Below are 24,830 nucleotides of genomic sequence, written 5' to 3'. Positions count from 1 at the left end.
GGGAGGACATGTAGGCATGCACTTTGTCCTGGCCAAACAAGTTGTAATCCACAACTGGCATCAGATGCTGACAGTTTCTAATAATCTGGAGAGAGTCTCCCCTTGGCCCTGTGCGGGGTGTTCTCTGCCTGTCTCTCTTGATGCACGCTCTTTGGCTCCAGCACCCGTGACCCTAAAATGGATAAGTGGTTTAGAAAATGAATAGATAGGAGGATAGATGCAATCACATCCTCTCCATCCTCCCTAACCTCCATCCATTACTTAAGTGGCAGATTTTTATAAGACTGTGCAGATGCAGGGTGGTGTTTCTCTACACAGCTGTTACTGATTCACTTATGTCGAATCAGTGATTTTCCATGAAGAGATATGTGACTGCATGATGAAGTCTGAGGTCTAGGGTCAATTTGGCATGAAATTATTTTCTTTTTTCTTCTTTTTTTAAATTTCCCCTCAAACAAAAGCTAAAACTTTTCCAGTTTTCCTTGGTGTTCTTAAAAACTTGACTTGAGTCTTAAATAATCTCTGTAACTTTGAAAATCCATTACTACAAAGTCAGCAAGTACTTCTTAAATCTATTTGTTAGGAGGCATTCACTCCAAAAAAATAAAAATAAAAATATCCCATCCATCCTCTTCCACTTATCCTTGTTAGAGTCACAGCCCACATAGCAAAATTGGTATGGCCCAGATCTGACCCACACAATGTGGTTGCACATGGCCCACATACCACAAAGAATGACGGCCCTTTGGTGGCCCAGATCTGGTTTTCCAGATGTGGCCCACATATGGGCCAGCACAAGGCCAGTTGCAGACACCCTGGTGGTCCTGTGCTGGCCCATGTGTGGATTACCTCTGGCAAACCTGATCTGGGCCACCAAAGGGCCGTCATTCTTTGCAGTATATGGGCCATGTGTAAGTTGTGTGCAGCCATGGGCCAGTTGTAGACACACTGCAGGCCCAGAACAGTTTCAGCTCTGGCCCCAGATGTCAGCCTAATGTGTACCTTAATCAAGCCATGTAATAACAACATGCGCCGGAACATAATAGTGCAAAGGTAACATGGCGAAACTCTGTTCAGACAGTGAATGGACTGATTCTTAAATAATGCTTTTCTGCTCTCCCAGATTACTCAAAGTGCTCTATACAACATGCCACATTCACACACTTTCTCTAAACTGAGTGCTTCTTAACTACATTCATACACATTCACACTCTTGACATGCAGACTGGAGGAGCCAGGGATCGAACAACTAACCTTCCGATCAGTAGGTCACCTGCTCTACCTCCTGAGCTACAGCCACCCGCTGGCAAAGATGAGTAAACCATCACTAGGTTTGGGATAAAGTGTACACTCACAAACCTGTCAAACCTGCATTTGAAACATTGGCTACCATAGCAGTATAGTATTGCAACATGGCATTTGGGTCTTCTAACTAAAATAGGAAAATAGGAACATAAATAGTGCCATCATTGCCAGACCTGGCCCACATCTGGTTGACATACACCCTGCCATGACACCGTCAGTCAGAAGTGCCAGCTTGATGCCAGATCCGGGCCAGACCTGTTTTCTATGGGCCTGGGCCACATACATCAAACTACAATCGAGCCAGATATGGCATGCCATCACATAGACAGTGCCATCTATGCCAGGCCTGTCCCATATCTGGATGGCATACGTCTTATCATGCCAGAAGTCAGCCAGCAGTGCCGGCTTGATACCGGATCCGGGCCAGACCTGCTTGCTATGTGGAAGGGGGGCTGGAGCCTATCCCAGCTACCATAGGGCGAGAGGTGGGCTACACCCTGGACATGTTGCCAGTCTGTCGCAGGGCTAACACATAGAGACAGAAAGCCATTCGCACTCACATTCACACCTATGGGCAATTTAGAATTACCAATTAACCTAACCTAAATATCCCACCATAAATTTTAAATGAAAGCGGACGTTACTGCCATGATCTTTTTTTCTGGATAACCCTCAATCCTCAGTATGCTACTTCACTTTTATCCATTACATAATGTGCCAGGTTTGGATTCTGCTCTGCTCGGAGTGTAACAGTGACATTTTTCTTGCCTCTGTATGATCACCTTCACTTTGGGGATGACAGTAATCGCGAGTGGAGCCCAGGTTTGCTGCTTCATCTCGTATAAATTCTCCTCTCCTGCCTGGTGCTGACAGAATCCAGCCATGATGCTGTCCGTGCTCTGGCTAGGTTATCCGTGTCACAGCCTATCTGCAGACCAGACACCAATAGTCCTCATGATGGATCATCCATCAGCCGCCACTTTGGACGCTGTGGGGACAAGAGGGCAGTTTGAAATAGCTGTCTGGGCTGTTGTGCTGCAGTATGAATGATTGCATATGTGTCTAAGTGTGTTTGTGTGTGGGTGTATGTGTGTGTAGGGGGACCTTGAAAATGTTTTCTCTTCTTTATTCTGCTCTGAATCTCACAGAACTATTCACAGGTTCTGCTGCTACTTCTTCACACATGACACACACGCACGCGCTCCTGCACACACACATACGCACACTCAAAGACAGCTTTATCGCTATTTCGTCTTTAGTTTATCACCCTTATTTCCCACAGCTAGGTGCCAGGGGAAGTATACCGCTGTTTGTGTGTGTCGACAATCACCCTCTGACAAAGTTGCACAGTGCAAACAATCCTGTCATTATCAGCAATGTAGAAACACTCTTTACAACAGTGCTGGATATCTGTGTCACCAGTCTTGTGGACATGTCTGCTGCACATATTAATGTTCAGTTTGAGATGAAATTACAATCAGGATGGGACCAAACATGATTGAGTCGTCCCATTCGATTTCAGCAAAACTAACAAGTCAGTACACTGAGAGCAGTCAAGCTTAAATTAAAGCAATAACACAACAATTTCTTGCAAATTGCCTTTGCTTCAGTCTATTTCCCACTGAAATAGGGCAACTGTAATGTTTTCCAGTTACTTGATGAAAGCTTCTGCAGTTATTGCTTTAAACACCTTACGGTTAATGAGTGTTGTTTTGTTTTAGCAGAATATGCCACAAGTAAGACCTTTGCATTGCGCTTTGTTTGCAGACACTTTAAAATAGAGCCTACAGCAATTTATTATGTACACTTTTGTGGTACTGCTGTACTGTACTGTACTGTACTATTACAGACTGTAACAACACTAATGATATCAGCATGGGAACATTATGGGAACAGTGTATACTGTAGGAATATTGTATATAACCTTCTGCTCAGCAATCTCGTAATTCACAGATTTACATGTTGATTGCTGATCGGAAAATTCTTCCTTTATGTGTAAAGCATACAGACTTTCTTTCTCTGAAATGTTATATATATGTGTGATTAACATTATATTTGGTAGGATCTAATTCTGCATGCTAGATGTTATTTTACATTTTTTTACAGAATTCTAAAAATATGTTATTTTACCTCATCATTAACAAGCCTACATACATACATACTAACAGCTAACTACACATTTGACACATACTCATCTGAAATACCTAAAAGTCTAAAATGTGCTTTCCCTCTTTAGTCTGCATTTTCTTGGTGTGACACATTGCACTCTGCATAGCCTCTATTTTGCATGTCATTATCAGCTCATATTAGCTATTTGCCAATCTACAGGTATTGTAATTTATAACTGCCAATAAATTACATTACAAAAAATCACCCTTCAACCATGTCATGATGTTGCATAGTGTCCAACTGTTGACGACACACATATTTAACACACCAAAAAATGTAACTAGGTAAATAATTGGCTTTCATACAGCAAATGTTAAGGAATCTGCCTCTGTTTAGTCCAGCGATGTCAAACGTATCATTAGTCACATACAGCTGATTATGGTCTTAAGTGGTCTGGAGCAGTGAATCTCCTCTGCCTGCGAGTGTAAAGAAGTTTAACTACACATTTAATCCCTGATATATTTTAATATAAGTAAAAATTGCCATTTCAACAGTAGATCTAGCTTATCCACATGATAAAAAAAATGCTGCTTTGGTCTTTTTTCCTTTTTTTTTTTTTTTTTTTTTTTAACTGTGAACCCACTGTAAAACTCATACACTTCATTTTTAAAGTAGATAGTAAAAAAACAGGAACTTTCTGCTATTTATTTGTTTATCTAGTACTTATTTTACTTTAGTGTTGTATGATTTGCCATGGGAGAGATCTTTATCAGTAGGAAAAGGTGTAAAACCTATCAAACTAAAGTTAAAAGTCTCAAATTTATGTCCTCTTTTGCTTGTTCCGAAAATGTCCAGTGAGTCAGATCTGAATGTTTAGCGGGCCGATTTTGTATGTTTACTGTACATTGGCGTAACATATTTTTACTTCACCAAATATTCACATTGGTGTTAAAAATCAGTTGGGCTTTACTAAAATAGTGACTTATTATCACTTTATTCTGTAAAAGATATGGCTTTGGTATCAATCACCAATGCTGAATTTCAAACCATTGGTAAACTAGTCTTCATGCACTGATTTCCCTTTGAACTTTTTTCTGCAGTGATGAGTCAAAATATTACAGGCCAGACATTATATGATAATGGCCTTTCCACAGTAAAAGGTTCATAACAGGCTACAAATAAAAGCAACATTTAAACACAGAAAGACATATTTATTTCTTGCACATTGCCTCCCTAAAATGCGAGTTGGCTACACCAACTCCAGTTGGGATAAAATGCAGTTCTTCCACAGTTAGACAGCATGCAAAGCACTTGATTGAAGCATAAAATGTAATGCTCCAAGTTTTTAAGTTTTTTAAAGCAATATAATTAGATATTTGCATCATTTTGCGGTTATGGGTGTTTGACCGGCCTCGGTCTGGCACAGACATATAAAGCAACAACTTGTATAGTGTAAAAACAGCTAACAGCAATGATCTCATATTCTCTCTCTTTTTAGAGGTTTGTGTGTGTGTGTGTGTGTGTGTGTGTGTGTGTGTGCACGCGCTGACCATCATACAGTAGACTTTCTATCTCCACCTTCTCTCTCCCTCTTTTCTCCTCCTTCTCCATCTGTCGCCCCGTGACAAACACATGGTGTCTTATTTGGTCAACTCAGCAAGGCCCCCAGCTCTGTGGGCTAGTTGCAAATACACGTGCACACACACACACACACACACAAAGAAGCACACACGTGCTGGCTCTCCACCATCTCTCATGCATTGTTGTGCATGAGAGATGGCATAGAGGCATAGAGCCTGCCTCACAAAAATGAGGCAGGCTCTATGAAGAGGTTTATGCGTCACTGGGGCACATAATTTCTAAGCGTGGAGGTCAAAGGAAAAAAAAAAGACAAAACAGAATGATAACCCTTAGTAATGGTATTTTAGGGAGCAGACTGTGGTTCATTCAGTTGAAGCTGTCAGCAGGTTCATACTGTGCGCCCTGAAATTGTGCCAGAGTATTAATATAGCCCACTGAGACGTGAAGAAACGAGACAACAGAGCAAAGGAAGATAAGACTGGAAGGGAAGAAGGCATAAATACTGTTAATTGTGGGCAGAGAAGGTGAAATAGACCTACAAGGATAAAACTTGGCCCTGGCTTTTTATGAACATCATATTTTGGTTCCGGTCTATCACCTTCCACTGCTGGGCAGACATCTGTGTGGGATGTAAAAATCCTTTGTGAACAACAGAAGTTCTTGTCTTTGAAGAGATTCAAAGGCAAAGAGACTGCTTAAAAGGTGTGGGAGTCAAAGCTTTTCCTTGAGATCTTCACAAAGTGATAATCAAATCATTTCATCTCTGAATATAACTTGCAGCATTTTAACGCTTTTTTGATAAGTTAAGTTAATTTTTAAATTCTTCTGGTGAAGCTTCCAAGCACCTATAATTCATTCTAAATATCTGAATTTAAATTGGGAATTAAAAAAAAAACAAAAAAACGCAAAAATAAAAAAATCATCAGTTGATATTAGCAGTTATAGATTTAGTAACATAAACATATCGTGCCTGCTGGAACTCTTGGTGAGTGTTAAGTCGATAATGGCATGTACAGTGATAACAGCATGTAAGAGTTGCACATGCCTGAGTCAGCTAGGGGCAGGGTAATTATAGTAGCGACTGTACAGTCTGGTTGTGTGACATGATGATGTGCTTGTGGAGCGATACAGTCATCATGCTGCCATGCGTGCTCCCGTCAGTCGGCTTGTGTTCTACTGTTTCATCCAAAGAGCTTTTAATGCATGCATTAAGTGCACTTTGAACAGCACTTAAAATGCAGAGTGCGTGTATGCACCTGGGCACCAAAGGTCTGCTGAAGAGCTATCCAGATGTTAGGACAAATAACTCTTCATTACTGAGAGAAACAAAGAATAAATCAAAGTGACGGGCGATACGTCACTGCTGGCGTATGAAAGCTGACCTGATCAGGGTTGGACAGAGCATAAACGAAGACGGTCTGAAACCCCTGTGTTATTTGGGCCCTAATAAAAAAGGGAAAAAGCGTGTTCATGATTGGCAGTGGCGGCACCACGCCCATCTTATACAGCCTATTTCATTAACCTGCATATATATTTAGCATGTTGCATGTTATTAATCGGTCATTCCACATTTGATCAAAGCTAAGTAGACAGTTGTTCTTGTGCTGAGGTTAAAACATGATTAAAGCATGATTCTATCACTCAAAGAGCCTATGTTCTTTGAAACCTTTGAACCTATGTTCCTATGAAAATACCAAACTAAAGGGGAAAAAATGAATAAAAAAGGAAAGAAGGAAGGAAAGGAAATGCAAAGTGAAATTGTGGCTTCAGTGTCAAATCTATGCCTGCACTAATGCAATATCAGGGCTCGCAAAATTTCAAAATCCCTGGTAGCCCTTCGGGCAGAGACTCTTCAGTTTTTGGTAGCCCAAAATAAATTTAAGTAGCCCGAATAAAAAAGGGGGCAATTTTTTTTTATGTTTTGTTTCCTGTTTTGTTTCCGTTACAATATTATACTTTAATGTATAATATTGTAACAGAAACAAAACATTAATCAAAAAATTGTTGAAACACAAATTACAATATTGTATAAAAATTACAATCATCAACTCAAATACTTGGTTGTAATTGAACAGAAATTTCTATGAACTTGTAAGAACTGTACAACAGGAATCAGTCTGTGTCAGATCCTGAATTTGAAATTTCCACTGAAGTCACGGGTAAGAGGCAAGTGGAACCAAGATCTAGGCCATTTGCTTTTTGAAGTTTGCAAAGACTGCTAAATTTTGCCAGTGGTAGTTCACTCTTTGCAATATAGTAGGCTGTTCTAAACAGATTTTTCAGGTTGATTTTTAGTATGTTATTTGCAGACTGAGCAATAATCCATTTCTTGCATTTCTCATGGGTTCTAATGGGGGCCTTTCTTAAAATTACTGGTCCCAGTAACAAAGGCGCTCGTCGACTCAGAAATCGAGGGAAACCAACAACCCGGCAGAACATTATGTTATTTACACGGGTGCAACTTCTTATCTTGTGCGCGTATTTTATTTTGACAGCGAATGCGCACCTGCGGACCACTTATGTGCACCCCTGGTTATTTAGCTTGTCATATTCCAGCCACAGAAATTCTTTTGTCCATGAAACCATAAAGCTGCACTTTCTTTTTGCCTTAGTCTGATTTGTCATAACTTTTCCGTTTTGTAGTAAGCTTTTCTTTGGCTGTCACTTCTTCACCCTGACCGGTCTTATTTGGCTCAGCAGAACTAAAATATATATCCTGCTGCCTTTACACACACACTCACATAACGCTCAGCGATTCTCTGCGCGATCAACCTCTCACATGTTTAAGCTTCCTGCGGGAGATTTCACTTGTCATGTTTGATAGTAAACTAACGATTGATAAGACGATGTCAGAGGAATTGGTGCGCAAATTATCGTCACTCACCAATCAGTACCGTCGCTCTCTATACACAGTTTGCGCGATTGCAAAGTGAAAGCAAAAAACAAGCGCAAATTCAAATGCGATTTCAATATGTCACATATAGGGCTGCTCGATTATGGCAAAAATGATAATCACGATTATTTTCACTGAAATTGAGATCTCGATTATTTGATATTTATTTAACAATAACAATGTATTGAATAATGGCTTTAAAGATTGTCAAAAATAGTATAAAATAGTGTGCAAATACAAATACAGTGCAAATGTTTGCAATATAAAAAATAAAATGTAAACATCTATGTTTAGTAAACTTTGCCATGTTGCTCTGTGGTGCAGCTACGACACCAAAGTTTACACACTATGTCTACTTGATCCACGTCTGACTCCGCGAACCCATAATGTTTCCACACCACTGAAGGGTTTTTTTTACCTCTCTTTTCAACCAACGGCAGTCACTCTCCTCTCCAAATAACTTCTGCTTAGCTTTCCGAGCTTCCCTCTGTCAGCTCCTCTTAATTGTTGTACCGCGTGTTCGAAACGCAGAGAGGTGCGCTCGATTTGTCACACGGAGCAGCGCGAGAGTAAAGCACGAGGGAGGTGCTAATAATCGGCTCAGTCATTTTTAATGATCGTTGAAAGCCCAGATCGTAATTTAGATTAAAATTTGATTAATTGAGCAGCCCTAGTCACATATTGACAGTGGTTCACCGATGCCAATGACATATTTACCCAGCTACATTTCCGAAAGAATGCAAAAGCATTGACATATATTTTTCCTTCCTATGATAGCCCGACGGGCAGGGCAGGGATAGATTCTGGTAGCCCGACTGGAAAAATCGCTGGCCCCGGGACGTCGGGCTAGCGATTTTGCGAGCCCTGAATATATTAATTTTCTGTTATATATGCATATTACAAAGTTTGAAAACATGATATAAGTGCTCAGTTCACTTATAATAGTCTAGTTAAAATTGTCTCAATTCTTCTTGTAGTGTCGTAAACACCAGCACCGAGTTGGAGTTTATTGCCTCTTTCATACATTTTCTGTTTTGTGTCCCATTATAAAAGACACTTGTTTTCCTTTGCCTTTCCATTTGCCACTTTAAGTCTTATTAACCACTCGAGCTTTCTGCATTGCTTAACGCGATGTATAGCACTGTATGTGGCTGCAGTTTTGGTTGCGTCTGTCTGTGTCTGTGCGTAACAGTGTTAATTTATGTGTTTGATGAGAGCATTTTCCCTCCCTGTGTGAAGTAATAACTCATCTCTGCTCCGTTGTCTGCGAAGTACAGACAGCAGGCTGTAGTAAACTTATCTTAAAGTAATAATCCAACACGTTCTGTGGTTTATTTCGCTGCTCTGTAGCTGATATGACACAACAGTGATTCATGAAGCTTTCACGTTTAGAAACAGCTGTCAAACTGGTCTGGGAAAATCCTTTATCAGCAGTTGATGATTCATTTTATGTTGCCTGCAGAGGAAATGGGTAGTTTGCATGAGAGGCTACAGCTGCCAGACAAATACGAAAGCCACCCAGAGACACTTAGATTTTATTAACAGAAACCCAAGACAAAAGGAGCAAATTAACTGGACAGAGCAAGGCAAGCGTGCTGAAGAGAAACACGTCTCTGTCAGCTTGCTGTCTCCTTTTTTTCCTGTTATGTGGCTTGAAGGCTCCCCAGATTTAAGTATCGCAACATTTTGTGTGGCAATATTGTATCCATACAAGCCCATATGGAAAAGAAATAGAAAAAATGTATAAAGACTTGCATCAGATTTGGCCTACTTCATATAGTGAATCATATAAGGCTTATATGATTTACTCATGAAAGTGGCCGCTTTCATATATTGTTTTAGTAAGTATTCAAAACATAAGTTTTATTTATATAATTTTTCAAGGGATCTTATATCTGTTTTCACTCTTGTATGCTTTTCATACAAGTTTCACACAAGACAGATACAAACTTTATAAGATTTATATATCTTTTCCATATGGGAGGACACCAAATATTGCTATTTTATTAGATACATTAAAATAATTGGGGAATATTGCAAACAAGAAGGCTCGTCTCATGCACCAACATCCTGAGATATTGTTAGCCAAGCAAGGGTGAGGGTGTTGCACATTCATGACCACTCGATTGCAAAGCGACTGCACAGGTCACCTGAGCAGCTATTTTTAACACCAGCTAAAAATAGCATGTGAGATAACTTTATCTTATTGGATTGACAAATTTTAACTTTGAGGACATAATTTGCTGTTGTAAATGGTGATAAATCACAGTTAAGTTACTGCAATACAAAGCAACAATAATATCAAATCGAGATTTAAGTATCATCATAATATCATATAGTTAGGTGTCTGGTGGACTCTTTCAATCTTCAATCCATAAAACCTGTCAATAATGTGAATTTCCATATTTTAAGACTATTTCCTTAAAGAGCTGCACGGTGTACTTTTCAGTAAACTTTAATCAAATAGAATAAAAAGTGTTTTCATTAAGGACTATTTTTAGTGCAGCACTAATGCATATTTAAGCTTTAGTAAATCTTTACAGCAGCAGCAGCCCAGTGTGTGTGTTTATCATAATAATGGAACATGGCAGTGGTGTGCTTCATTCATGTGTAACGGATTATGACAACAATGGAGCTGAAGAATGGGATAAAAATAGGCTTGACTGAATGGGCACTTTTGTTACTAAGATTTAGTCATTGTTAGATTTTGTCATTTAAAGAGATTTGTTGACAGTTTGAATGTCAGGATATCGCAATACTAAGAATTTCATTCCAGTGAGTTCACACTGAGAGTCCACACTAGAGCTTCCAATTTTAGCTGTTTAGAGGATGACAATGACCTGACGGCAAGCACCCCGGTGTCAGTGAGAAATGATATGTGAGCAGAACAGAATGAGGAACCTAATTCTATAAATCAGTTGACTGTTTTGTGAGCACGTTTACTGGAAACACCTTCACAAATCAAGTGGACCTATTAAGGTCAGCTAAAAATAATCTTTATTTATTGTATACTGGGTGTTGTTGCAGTCCCTTTAAAACTATTTTAGCTTCTCTTCGCCAGACCAACAATGGGGCCGGGCACTGTTGGTTGGTATAGAGTGAAAGCAGGTGGTGTTTGGAAGACAAGAAGGAAAAGAATATTGAGTCCCAATAAGCATTTCAATGTTAAATAACCACCAGCTGGTGGTCTTTTCTCCATGTCTAGCCATAATGTATTGTTTTCTCCTTTCTCATTATTCATTAAAGTCATATTTTTAAGTTTTTTGCTAAAAAATAATGAAAAGATGAAAAAAAACCTCACACACATCAGTGGTGCTTCAAACTTGTGATCTCATGCGTCTGGGTCAAATACTTTAACCTACTGACGTAACTGCTTTTACATTGAGTGATGGCATTCCTGAGTTTGCTGAAGGGCTGACATTGTGGTCAGAAAGGGAACTTGTAACAGTCCAATGCATTAAGTTCATGATGCAGCACGTGAAACAGAAGTAGATGTTTTAAATCATAAACAACTTAAAAAAACAGGCTCTGTAATGCTGGTCTGTGGAGAAGACGTCACTGTGGATGTCTGTTCACAGCTGTGTACTAACAATATTAGTTTTTGTTGTTTAAAAGAACAAATGTAAATTCATTTAATTCCTCTCTTGTAATAATCTTGATACAATGTTAACAGTTTTCACCAGGGAAATGACATCAGGGTTTCAGCCATGTTTTACGCAGCGGAGCTAAGTGGAATGATTTTGTCCTCCATCCTTTTTATTAATTTATTATTCAGTAAGGTGCAGCTGGAGTACAATGGGAGTTCAAATACACTGCAATTAGAAAAAGCACACAACAATTAAATTCACAAAACACAATGGAAGTGTTTTAGAGGACAGAATAACGTGACGAAACAGATGTGGAAGTGACAAGCTAAGTAGTAAATGACTAATAGCAAAGAATTATATGAGTCATGTGATTAAAACACACATTACCTAGCATCTTTTTCTCTCTCACAACATTGAAGAATCCTCTGATTATTTTAATTGGGGGTAGTTGTGGGGGGGGGGGGGGTTCATTTTGCTTGTGTTTTGTGTGCTTTTGCAGTTTTTCTGTTGCTGGTATTTTCTTAAGTTGTAGTGCATTAGACCTCTCTGGAGCATACCCTAGCTGTCACCGAGTCAGAGATGGGCTACACCCTGAACCTGTTGCCAGTCTATTGCAGGGCTAACACAGAGAAACAACCAATCACACTCAAATTCACACCTAAAGCCAGTTTAAAGTCAGCAATTAAGCTAAAATGCATGCCGGATGGAGCCCATTCAAGCAAAGGAAAAATATGAAAACTGCACACAGAGAGGGCCCCAGCTGCCCAGTGGTTTCAGATCTTCACTTCTTCTTGCTGTGAGGCAACAGTTTACCCTTATGCTGCCCTAAGTACGATTTCTCCAGGGGGGAATGAACAAACAAAATATTTTTGCTGATGCTGTCCTGTCGTCTAATAAGAAAAAAGCATGATAGTCCCGCTTTAAGATTTGTGTTCATTTATTTGTATTCAAATGTTGTGTCGTGTCATGTCCGTAACTTGTGTGTGTACAGTTCTGTTTCCATCGGCGTATGTCACTATAATAATAGTGCACTCTAGTTCTTTGATATAAAAAAAAGTCTTTGGTCCAAATACTGAATTGTGGAAAGCATTATAATGAGGGAGCACACACACAGAGAGGAGATAAAAGGAAGGTGTGATATGAAGTGAGACTAAATGGCAGTGACTAAAAGCCATGAATGAGAGGCTTAGATTCTGAGATGATGCAGGAAATCGGTTACAGATTACTGAGTATCTAAAGTGAACATCACCAGTGATCATTTATCCTGCTGCGATGACCACATTTTAATTATTTACTGTAAAATGGAACGTGCCTTTTAAGAAGTGTGTGTGTGTGTGTGTGTGTGTGTGTGTGTGTGTGTGTGCGTGAGTGAGCAGTGTTATCAGTTTAAAGGTTTAAATAGATTTTAATTCTTGAATTCTCCAAATATAGCTTTATTAGAGTTAGTAACTGTAATATTATAATCGATTAAAGTTTATTGTGCGGGATAGTGTAGTAAAAGAAATGGGAGTGAGGGAAGGGGGAGGGGAAAGAGGGATTTGTGTGGAAGGAAAAAAAGGAAGAAAAAAAAAGGGTTAATGGAAAATAACACCAACAAGAGGGAAAGTGAGAGAGAGAGTGATAGTGTGGTGACAGATACCGGAGAGACGAGAGCTACAGGAAGAGAAGCGGTGCTGTTGCTAAGGAGAGAAGTCCCCCAAACAGTGGCAAAAATGGGGGGAGCAGGCTTCAGACCACCAACACCTCCTGCATGAAAACAGACTCAGTGAAAATTTGAGGGCACTAAAATAAAATTAAAATTTTTTTTTAAAAAAGAGGAAATTGTAGGACAGAAAAATTAGATCAAGCAGTTGATAAATGAAACCAGACAATACATGCAGAGCAGATGCATCCATTAGCTGTGCCCACTTATCCTAATAGGGAGCTGGAGCCAGTCCCAGCTGACACAGGTCAGAAAGCAGGGAACACATTTTGGACAGGTCATTAGTATGTGTATATATAGAGAGTCACCAATTAACCTGTCTTTGGGTTGTGGAAAGAAACCAGGGCACGTGGAAGAAACCCAAGCAGGCACGGGCTCAGTCTGAAAAAAAATCTTTGTTTAATTTCATTACAGCGAATCCGAGCGTCAGTAAAACAACACCATCACATTAAAAGAAGAGTTCCTTTCAGCAAGGCCAACCCTTTATTTTGGCTCCGCGCTTTGCCTTTCCGCCAAGTTTCACAAAATTTTGATTGGGAAACGGACAGAAGTGAAAACATGCCTCAGCTCTCGGCTTTTGTGGGAATTATGATGATGCTTGGCAATACAAAGACACATTCAATAGCAATCAAAGCAGCTTAAAAAGCCTTAACTACTATATATAAATGCTCAACACCCTGCTTTGCTTTGTGAAAGGGTCTGACAGTCGTTGTAGAACCTGGATCTATCCACTTATCTCTGAAATACACAGACTTTTTTGTAGCATAATCAGAGCCGGCATCTTTTTTTAAAATCCCATCAAATAAATTCTCCATATTTTCTCTACATGAGGTTGTGGATGACCTTAAAGATAGTGAGTCATGGCGTTTCTCTGGATTTACTCTAAGGGCTCCTCATTTAATTTATATGACAACATGACAGACATCCCAGAGTTAAGCTCTTATTTATGGCACGTTTGCCGTTTCCATTTCAGCTCCAGCGTTTCTTCATAAACAGCAGACACCTCTGCCTGGCCCAGACAGGCAGGAGTCACTACATGGTGGAGCTGAATCTGCCAAGATACTATTTCATGCATGACATGCATGATATGGACAGCAAAAAGTGATATACCAATATGGTGTAGAACAGAGCGTGTTGGAACAGGGGATTTAACTGAAAAGGAAAGTAGAGGGAGAGAACAACATCTCTGTGTGTGTGTGTGTGTGTGTGTGTGTGTGTGTGTGTGTGTGTGTGTGTGTGTGTGTGTGTGTGTGTGTGTGTGTGTATGAGTGTGTGTGTTGTTGTTGGGTGGATAAACTAGTTATTCAGCAGCTGTGAAGGTCATTTTCTGCAGTAGCCTTATAGTTGGGTCAAGCATTTTGTTTTAAGAGTGTGTGTACGTGTGCGTTTGGCCTTGTGGGTGCAGCCTATTAGACGAGCTGCCACGGTATAGTTTTGTTTACTACAAAAGGCATTTTAGAGTTGAGTGTGTGTTTGTATGTGTGTGTTTCCTGCAATAGAATGAGTAGCAAAGTGAGATGACGTTGCTGGACTGGCATCTGTTTGTCTGTGGGACACTTGAGGAGCTGTGAAGTGACAGGAAAGGCTGCCTGGCACCATTAAGAGACGCACGCAAGCATGTGTGCAAGTTTCTGGGTGTGTAGTAAGGAGCAAACACCCAGAGCAAGGGTAACTTTACATGTAGATGTTTACATTGATTTTCTTGTGCTGTTTCAAAACCATCATGTTGTTTCATCGCAGAGCCCCAACAAGGCTTCTGTTTTACATCCACAATTAAAATTTGTTGATTTTATGACAATTTTCTTGTTCCCCTAAAAGGGAATAAGAATTTCATTTATTGTGGGGAGAAGGAGCAAAACACATTAGGTTTGATACAGAAACGGTTAACTGAATGAACTGCCCATGAAAGATATGTAAACTGTATATACTGTCAGTGTATACAGATAATGTAAGTATAAAAGATAGGCTACTGTGACAAGAAGAGCATTTCTCCCATCTTGCTTCCAAAGAACTGAATGTGGAATGGAGGGGCGGGTCTGACTGTGAAGCCGCATACTCATTGGCTAATGACTTGTGATTGACAACATTTTAGCCGGTTTTGTGCCACAGACAATCTTCTGTTTTTGAATATGGTATGACAACGATTTACAAAACAGACTTAATAATTTTTTTTATTCAGTGTGACTCACAGTCAGCGCCTGAGTCCATGAAGTCATAAGGAATGTGTGAAAGAGATCAAGATAGACTTCTTTTGAACGGCAACTCTTTTTGCAGCCATAGCTATCGCCACCTGGTGGCATTCAGATAGAGTGCAAGTTTTAAGTCACGTTTACGTATGTGTATATATATATATATATATATATATATATATATATATATATATATATATATATACATATACATTTTTAAAAAGGGTGTAATCATCTTTACCTCTGCTGTAAAAAGGACCATTCTAGCATTGGAGCTAGTGGGGAGGCACTTGCTTTTAATGCAAGTCTCAAATGGCCATTCAGGAAGTTGTACAGTAGATATTGGCTTTCAGCAACGGCTTGTTGCCTCTTTAAACAAAAAAACAAACAGAAAAAGGATACTCAACAAAATTATTTTCCAAACTATGATGATCGTGGTTATTGCCTTGCAAGAAACACATACCATTTGGAATAGTGAAAGGAAAATTAAAAACATTTAACGTCATAATGAGTTGCTGCTGGAAACACAGAGTTAAAACACATACTATCCACCCTCACGCTCAGAGTATGGCAGTTATACCTCAGCGTATGGCTCGGGAACAATGTCGCACCTGTGGATGAGGGCGTGTGTGCTCGACAAAAGGAAGAAAACGGGGTTGAAAGGGTGCGATAGCGGGTGTGTGTGTTTGTAAGTGAATAGATACAGGTGTCTCATTTCCTCTTCTTGATGACGCACAATAGGGAAAAGGCCGAGCGCCTACATGTATGTGCGCATGTACCGCATTTGTGTTTTTAACAGTGTGTCTCTCGGGGATGTTTGACAGTCCGGTTGAGTTGTGGGCTTGTTTGTGCGGCACCACATGGGAGCTGGGAAAATCCTCAGGTGTCTTTGTGCATTGGAGTCATGATCGCAGATTGTGTCAATCAAAAGCGCTGAACTACGGTTTTTGGCAGCAAATTTCTGAAATGACCTTAACCCAAATCAAATCAAATCAAATCTACCCGGTCTTTCCTCGGATGGGTGTGAAGGGGTGGGTGGGCTGCGGCCTCAGGGGTCCTTTGGGCAGGTCCTCTGGCAGCTGTCTGGTTGCTATGGCACTGATCTCCCTCTCAGAAACACACACACACACAGGAAAAGCAATGTATGAAGAGAAAAGGGGCTGAGGGGAGGGCTTCAGTTTAACTGCCGTGTTTATTGCTGCTATTCCCTGGCTGATGTCAAACAATTACTGAAGCATCTTATCTGCTCAAACCTCTTTGTTTTTTTCTTCTTTGTTTCTTGCATTTCTCTAATTGCCTCTGTGTAAGAGGAGCCTGGGACAATCCATTTCAGCTACACAACAGCATTCATCTTTTTAATATTATCGCCACTCTGACCCAGACAAGCTGCAGCAGATGTGCAGTATGAATGGTGTTATTTTTGGTTTTTCTGCTGCATCAGGCTGCGGCTTGTGTGCCTACGTCCTTGTCTGTCTACAAAGTTTTATCTACGCTGCTGTGTGAACACGTGACTGTGCCATTAAGCCCATAGATGTCTGCTATCTGTATTTGTTTTGAGGAATGAAAACAGAAAACGTAATTACCTCATTATTTCCTTATATTTGTTGTTTCACTTCAACTTAAAATACTCCTGTTTCCACGTCTCTGCTTTTAGATTTGTGTCTAAACAAAGCCATGAATGATGGAACTAAAGGGCAAGCGATTAACCGGCAAAGTTCAAGGAAGTAAAACAGGTAAAAACGTCCTTTTGAAAAGGAATTAATAAGCTACTGAAAGTGATGCAGCTACTCAAACATTCACTCACTCGCAGTCAGTCAGCTGGTTAGTTCATAGAGGAAGAAGAACAGGTGGCCAAAGATGGAAAGGGAACATTTTGGATCGATATATTCTGGGAAGATGACTGATTTGGTGGTGTTTACTGAAGTGAGACAACTGAGAGGGAACTGGCTCTGGCTAAAGCCGGGGAGAACAGCGGAGTAAGTGTTCACTGGAAGGATGGCAGGCGAGCATGCAGTTTGTTAGTTCTCCGAGAGGTGTATTGGAGAAAATAGATAGCGGAAAAGCTTAACTGGAGGCAAAGAACAAGAAATGCAGTGTGAAAAATATGTGTTATGTATTTCCACATGAGTGCAAGGGAAAAAAAGCATGTAGGATTTCTTACAATTGCATTTTTTTTCTTTCATGAGGTCTCAATGAATCTCCCTTCATTTTCTTGAGACTACGTTTCAATTTGGATGCCCTTGGCAACAGCACAGCAGGCAATAGGATGATAAGGCTGTTTGAATTGAGATTTCACACTGAGACAAAGAGTTAGTGACTGAGTGTGTACTTAGGGGTCGGTGGGTGGCTGTGGGAGTACATCCCTGTGTCTAGAAAGGAAATCATAAAATCAAGCACAAAATAGGACAAGGTCAGGAAGATTGATATAAAATTATTAACAAGGTAGAAACAAGGACAGGGAGCGATAGAGAGAGGAATACAGTGGAGGAGGAGGAGGAAAAGGAGGAGAGGAGGCGGTACCTTGTGTTCCCCAGCCTATCAGATTGTAGAAGGTGGGGCTTGGATGACAGGAAGGAGGGAGCAGAGGAGCAGCAGACAGAGAAGGAGAAGAAGAAGAGCACGTTAGAGAAAGAAGGGAGAGGTGGGAAGGTAGAGGTAGGCAGACGGGGAGATGCGGTGCTACAGTGAGCGTGTCTGTGAGCCTGCAACTCTTCATCCTATCACCAGCGACCACAGTGTGCTATGGAGCTGTGATGTACAGATTCACTGCAGGAGCAGGGAATGCAGATAGGAGTTCACCTTGAGCTGGAGTCCGGCAGTGCCACTCTGGACCTTTGGGATTACAAAAAAACATTTGCTGAAGAAGAACAGCTGAGGTTTCATCAGACTTGACAGGCTGCCAGATTCTTTAACTTCGGGATTACTGGTCCAGACTCCCAGCAGAAGGTCTCACTGCAGAGACAGAGGCCAGAATTCAAACAGGTTCTCATTTTGGAGACTCACCTTCTGTCCGCAAGCCGGACATCATACAGAAGAGGCTGTCGCATCCATTGATCAAACTGGATCCCCGCAAAGCCACCACCAAGCAGGTCCTGCACCCCAGGAAGCCTGAAGGCAGCCTGACCTTGGACCAGCTATCACCCGAACCCCTGCTGGCACCAGCAGAAACGTCCGGCATGTCTCAGAGCGGAGGACGGCTCCACAACAAAAAAGCTGGCATCCGGGCCGCCGTGATCCTCATCGGACTCCTGCACAAGTCTCGCAAAGTCAAGGAGAAGGAGCGGGAGAGAGAGGAAAGCGAAGGGTGGGTGAAGTTTGTACATTAAGCAAGGGCGGCGTGCTGGGTAGGTAACGCTGTGGACAGGCGGGCAGTCCGCAGTGCAGTCAAGCTGGGTTTGTGTGGGAAAACTTTATTAAGTCTGTAATGTCTTTGTTATTCCAGAGCCACAGGGCACTTTGAGCTCTGTATGGTTGAGTGCAGTTTTATTATAGGTCCATTTTGTCAAGTGTGTCCTTGTGTGTGAGTGTGTTTTTAGCGTCTTGTTGACTGTGCTCACGCTTGTATCTGGGTCAGTTTGAATGACGGGAAGGAGAGAGAAAGGTTGTGAGGAGTTTAGGTGAACGGAGGTGTGCTCGGAGTGCTTTTCAAGAGGGGCTCTGAGAATAAAAGCTTCCCTGCAAAGGGAGAGGAACGTGGACAAACAGAGGTTGAGGTCTGGATATAGAAAGACTCGAAGTAGGAGTCTTTCTATATCCAGACCTTAAGAGTTACTGCTGTACACACACAAGCATTAGTGGGCACTTGTTGATGTCTGTAATATATCTGTCTCATTGCTTTAGCATGGGGGCAGCATAGGCACACATTTTTAGGCTGACAGGCTGAGTTCAGTAGGTAAGCTGCACCACAGCTTCATGCTTTCCTTTAAGAAAGGCTTTTGAAACCCTGCTTCCTTAAAAAACTGCCCATCCAAAAGCATCCCCATGTGTGTGTAGGGGGTTTCCCCACATGCTGTGTTGAAGACTGATCATCTTACTGTTAACACTAGCTCGGTTGAGTGCAGTCAATAAGACCCCTGAGAATGTTCCACCTGCTAACAAAAAGTGTTTGAGGTTGTCTGGGTCGAGATCGCCCCCACCCTGGCAGAGGGGAGCTAACATCAGCAGCCGTTTAACTGGAATCTGAGGAGATGGCTGGAAATTGGAGTTTGCCTGTTCAATATTGTCTTGGTGCAAGGTGTGTGTGTGTTTGTGAGAGTCTGTGTGTGTGTGTAAAGATCAGATATGCAGCACAAGATGCACTTTGCTATTTTGTTGTAATGGTCTGGCCCAAAATAGGCTGTATTAAAATAGACTGAAACTCTGCAAATGCTTCAAAAGTTTATGTGACCTCTCTCGCCCTCTCTCTCTCACTCACTGTAATTTAGTTTAACATTAAGTATAAAATTAACTCTGAGCAGCAAGACTGGATTAGCAAAAATGCAAATCTGGCCTCAGACCTCCTGGACACAGAAATTGTAACGTTATCTAGACTATTATCTAATAATGATATGATAAGTGGTGGGGTTCCTATACACAATGACTCCAACAGTTATTTTTTTTGCCCCAAGGGATCTTTCATTGATCAGTCCAGCCATGCCTGGAGTAATGATTGCCTGCACTGTTACACAGATATTCGCAGGCATGCAAACAAATACACTTTTTTTTAATTTGTTTTTGCACATTTCTTATGTGCTTCCAAAATGATTTATGATTTTGATTCTGTGTTGGGTTTTTTTTTTTGCCTTTAGCCAAATGAAAACAGTAAAACCATATCTGGACAGTGGAAATAGCCGCAAGCCACAACACAGTCCCATTGCTAGTACTTCCATTACAGTGACTGTGTCACATAATGATCTAGGCACAATTGCCAACAATTTTTAAGGTGTCTTATTCCAAGTGTTGGTTATTACGTGCATGATTGCATCCATTCAGACTTCTCATACTACTATTTCTCTCAGCTGTACTTGAGCCATTGTAATTTCAGTGGCCTTAAAGCAGGGATGTTCTAACTATTAATACAAGGAAAAGTGAAAATATAAAAAAGGTGACTGATTACTGTTATTAGAGCTGAACTTTTCTAACTACATAATAATAGGTGAGATTGCTTAGGCTACTGGAAAAGAGTAACGTATTGGGGTTTTTTTACACTTACACTGCTTCACTCTTCAGCAAAGAATTAAAAGTACATATATATATTTGATCCAGTTTTCTAATTTTCATTAATACAACACATATGAAAAGAGCTTGTGCTCTATGCCTGTCTCCAAAGCATTTCTTTATTTCTGCTCTCATAGAGTCATTCTCTGTACTTGGTCCCCATTAAGCTGAACAGCATGAGTTCTGCTGCTTGTATCTGAATATTTATTTTACTGGCGATACATTAATGTCCTTTACAGCTCATTTATCTCTAGCTGCACACCTGCTTTGTTTTTGTGTGTACATGTTTGTGTACGCACTGTCCGTCCCATTGTATGTGAACCCTCATATGCATCATTCAAGCTATTGAAAACACTTATAATACAAACTGATGTGCAGTTCTGGTGAAATTTCCCCAGTGCTCCAGTCTGTTCGTATGTGTCTGTGTGTGTGTGTTAGTATGAGCAACAGCATCATGCGTGATGCTAGAGTGCTTATTTAGGCCTAATCCATAATCACAGTATGCGGCTTCCTGTTCAAACTGTGTTGCCCCCTCTAAGATCAAAAGCTTTAAATAACACAATTGAAAATATATACACTGTGCCTGTCTATATGTCAATATGTTTACTCCAAATGCTTTTTCTGATGATGAAAAATGCATGCAGAGGTTCACTGTATATAACTTATTCACTGATAATCAATAATTACTACTGTCTATAACTACAAGTATGTCTTTCATGCAAATGTTTTTCTCTTGGGGTTTTCTAAAGGTCAAAGGAAAACTTTATTTTGCATCTGCTATTCAAATCTTTCAAGGATGTTAAAAGTTCTCTTGCATATTTCAATTTACAAGGTTAGCCTGACTCATCACAGTTTCCAGAAATATGCTTAAACATGCTTACATACGGTTACTCTAAGTATTATTACAAAGTTAAAGTCTGGGAACAACAGCAACTCTGTCATGAAATGCCAGAACATGTAAAGTTACACAGCAGGTTCACCGAGTGCCTAAAAGTCTGCAACGCTCTGCTGATTGACTAACTGCAGAGCACCGAACTTTCTCTGGCATTAACATCAGCACAAAAACTGTGCACCAGGAGCTTCATGTATGAATTTGCATGGTCAAGCAGTTCCTATAGGAGTAATGTGTAATGTGTTGTTCATAAAGTGTACACGTATCATTGATTTTAACATATTGTAGTACACCAACTAGTGCTGGGCGATATGGAATAAATATTTATCACGATATGAATTCTTTTATATCACGATAACGATATATATCACAATATACCACCTGACCTGTGGTCATCTGGAAAGTATGCAGTCTGTAAACAGCGAGTGGAGAGGGTGCAGTCTTTGTTTTGAGTTACCGTAAAGCATGTCGCAAATCCGGGTGCACGTAAAGCAGCACCATGTCGCAAAACCACAAGACAGAGTTCCTTTGCGAAAAATATCATTTTTTTATACTTTATTTTCTCTTGCATAAAGTTCAGAGTATGTATAGTGAGAAGACAACACTAATATATTTGCCACAGGCTATTTAACCCTTTAAGACCTACCATAGAACCAAGTCCGCCAGAGCTTATCTTTACATTTTACATGCTGTAGTGCCATTTGTGGGAGCATTTCAAGTTGCTATACATCAATACAACCGTTATAGCCCAAATTTTAATAATATGTATGCATTAAGTCCATAGAAACTACATAAATTGCAAAAATAAAGTGCAATAAACTACAAAAAAATTGAAAATCGTTTTTGTTTTGTTTTTTACATATATTTCTAGTTAGAGAAATTTAAGAGGCTTATCCCTCAAAACTGTAAATACAAAAAAGCTGCACAAAATAGTTTCCAACCACGAGAAATTTATTTTGAGTGTCTTCATAGTTTTATGTTTGAGATACACTAATTTTAATATACTACAGGAAAAATGAAAATAAATATTATAATGCAAATTTGCAAAAAAACAGCATGTGCATCAAAATAAACTATTTTCAACAGTGTAATTTGACTTCTAAGCATCCCAGAAACGATACAGAAAGCATAAAGTGAGACATGACTTTTAAAAACACCAACATAGGCTTTGAAGGTAAAAAACTAAATTTTCCGCAAAAATGACGTCACTTCCGGTTTCGGACAGGTAATGGCGGACATGCGATAGTTAACTTTAACATACTTCTGCACTCCCCCATATTCCACCTCCGCAAGCAGGTGGAAATTCAAAAATTAAATTAGTTGTGCAGTAATTAATTGCACAAATAATCTGGTAAACAATTGCAACACTGTAAAAAAAAGAATAATTTTGAGCCTAACTTGTGTAAAGTATTTTCCCAAAATACAATCCTAGATACGAATCCATTGCCCATATTTAAACCCAATATTCTACCCAGAACACGTTTGTTAAAATGGTGCTCTCTTAAACAACTGAAGAACACAGACAACAGTTAATGCCGAAATAAATTTAAAACCTGTCTTTTTAATTTTTACCTAAATCATATGCTCAAAACTCTGAAGGGATCTAAATGTTAGCCTAGAACCCAGTCAGCACATCTGCTGCTGCCGTTTGCTACAGATAGTTTTCAGGCTTCAAGTAGCGCCATAATTTTATGCCAACAGTTCACAGTCTAAAAATTGTTTTAGGTGTATTTGAGTTAGCAAAAAATGGGACTGAATATTCATATGCAAGCTTTTTTTTAAGGCTATAGCATTTGCCCGCAAACAATAAATTCCAGCGAGCTAAAACAGATTGTTATGTTACCACCGAGCAACGAGGCTAATGCCTTTCACACAGCTTTGTCTCAACTCAAAAGAGCCACAGAAGTAAAAAGCTAATAATAATGACTAAAACAATCTCAGAAAAAAATGACTTACCAAGCGTGGCAAACAACTCTGGAGAGCAACATGCTCTGAAATGGCTTTGCTTCAGCTTTCGTTGGAACCTGTGATGCTGGGGGCGGAGCCTGTGAATTTACACTATCAGTGTCATAGCCCCTTTAGGCGGTCAAGAGTTAACATTTCCATCGTAACACCTCCAGAGTTGATATAGAAACACTTAATTTTTAACACTTGATTTTAACTAATAGTATTTTACACCTCAGAGTTACATTAAAATAATCTGACTCTACTTTGAGTAAAATTAACTCTACTTTTGCATGAAGTCTACTAACACCAAAACATTTAACACTTTTGAATTTGCTTTGTATTTTAGCCTTAAAATCCAGAGAAGCTTGAGGGTTGCCTTTGATTTTATATACATATTAGTAATATACAGTTTTTTAATAAGTGAGAATTAATGTTGTTTTTGGTAGATTTTGATGTCTGTTTGTTTTCACCTCCCTTGGAAAGTTATGCGAAAAAGCTCCAGTTTCCTGTTTAGTCTTCTGCACAAAGTTATATTGTACTATTAATATTTTCATCTGATTTTAAACAAGAAAGCAAATACGCATATTTCTCAAAATGTCAGGCTACTCCTTTGTCTACGAAAAGGGTAATACATGCACATTGATTCCAACACAATTATTAAAAATGACAATTCAGCCCCAGTTGGATCATTCTCATGTCAAAATGTCAGGCTGGTAAGCTCCTTAAACAACAGGTATAGATAACCATCTAATCTGCACAGGGTCTTAAACAACTGAGAGAAATTCAACAATAAAAGCCTAGTCAATCATTACTCTAGTCTTATCATTCCCCATAAACCTTCATCTGCATCTCAGACATTCTTGTTCCTTCTAGTTCAAACTGTTGATTCAGCCAGCATATCAGAGTAGCTGGAAACACTCTCCCTCAAAAATCCAGTCTCTTTACAGATCCTCACAAGGTCTTTCTCACCTTACATATATTATTTATAATAACAACTGTCACAGGAATGATGAGGACAGACACACAACAAAATGTGCTGATGAGTCGGTTATTAGTCAGCCCACAAGGACTGGGTGGAATAAGATTGCCGGCCTGTGGAGGAGGATTTTGTGTCATGGCGCAACAAGTTCTACATTCTGTCCAATCTTGCAGAAAGTAAGGACACGAGTACTGATCCCACTCAGTTGTCTTCTGCGAAGCAGCTGAAACAGTCACTATACTTAGGCCTTGGTGTTGGAAGGAATTGTTTTAAGATTACCAAGGTTTCTCAAACAGCAACCCTTCATTCCTTTATCCTTCAACGGTTTGACGTGTACTTCTTTACACGGACAGCCAAGACCAGACTGTTTTTTAGCATAATAAAAGGCAGTAGGTAGGGGCAGTCAAGGACACTTAGAACAAGTAGGTCCATAAATTAACCATGAAAGCC

General features: G+C 40.0%; 1 protein-coding gene across 4 annotated transcripts in view; it reads left to right on the top strand.

The window, feature by feature from the left end:
* Window positions 1-24,830, top strand: part of rap1gap2a (RAP1 GTPase activating protein 2a) — a 94,492-nt gene that overhangs the window by 34,387 nt on the left and 35,275 nt on the right. For 2 of the 4 annotated variants that reach the window (XM_063492784.1, XM_063492782.1), the window contains exon 1: window positions 18,012-18,670. The exons of 1 other annotated variant lie outside the window; for it this stretch is intronic. In XM_063492784.1, the coding sequence (XP_063348854.1) occupies window positions 18,543-18,670 (128 nt within the window). In that variant the 5' untranslated portion in view covers window positions 18,012-18,542. Of the gene's footprint in view, window positions 1-18,009; window positions 18,671-24,830 lie in introns of those variants that run through there. One more of the 4 variants, XM_063492785.1, reaches the window with a different exon arrangement.

This window comes from Pelmatolapia mariae, linkage group LG14, assembly GCF_036321145.2.
Source record: "Pelmatolapia mariae isolate MD_Pm_ZW linkage group LG14, Pm_UMD_F_2, whole genome shotgun sequence".
NCBI classification, from domain to species: domain Eukaryota; kingdom Metazoa; phylum Chordata; class Actinopteri; order Cichliformes; family Cichlidae; genus Pelmatolapia; species Pelmatolapia mariae.
The sequence above is the reverse complement of the archived record's forward strand: the minus strand, read 5'-3'. Positions and strand labels throughout refer to the sequence as shown.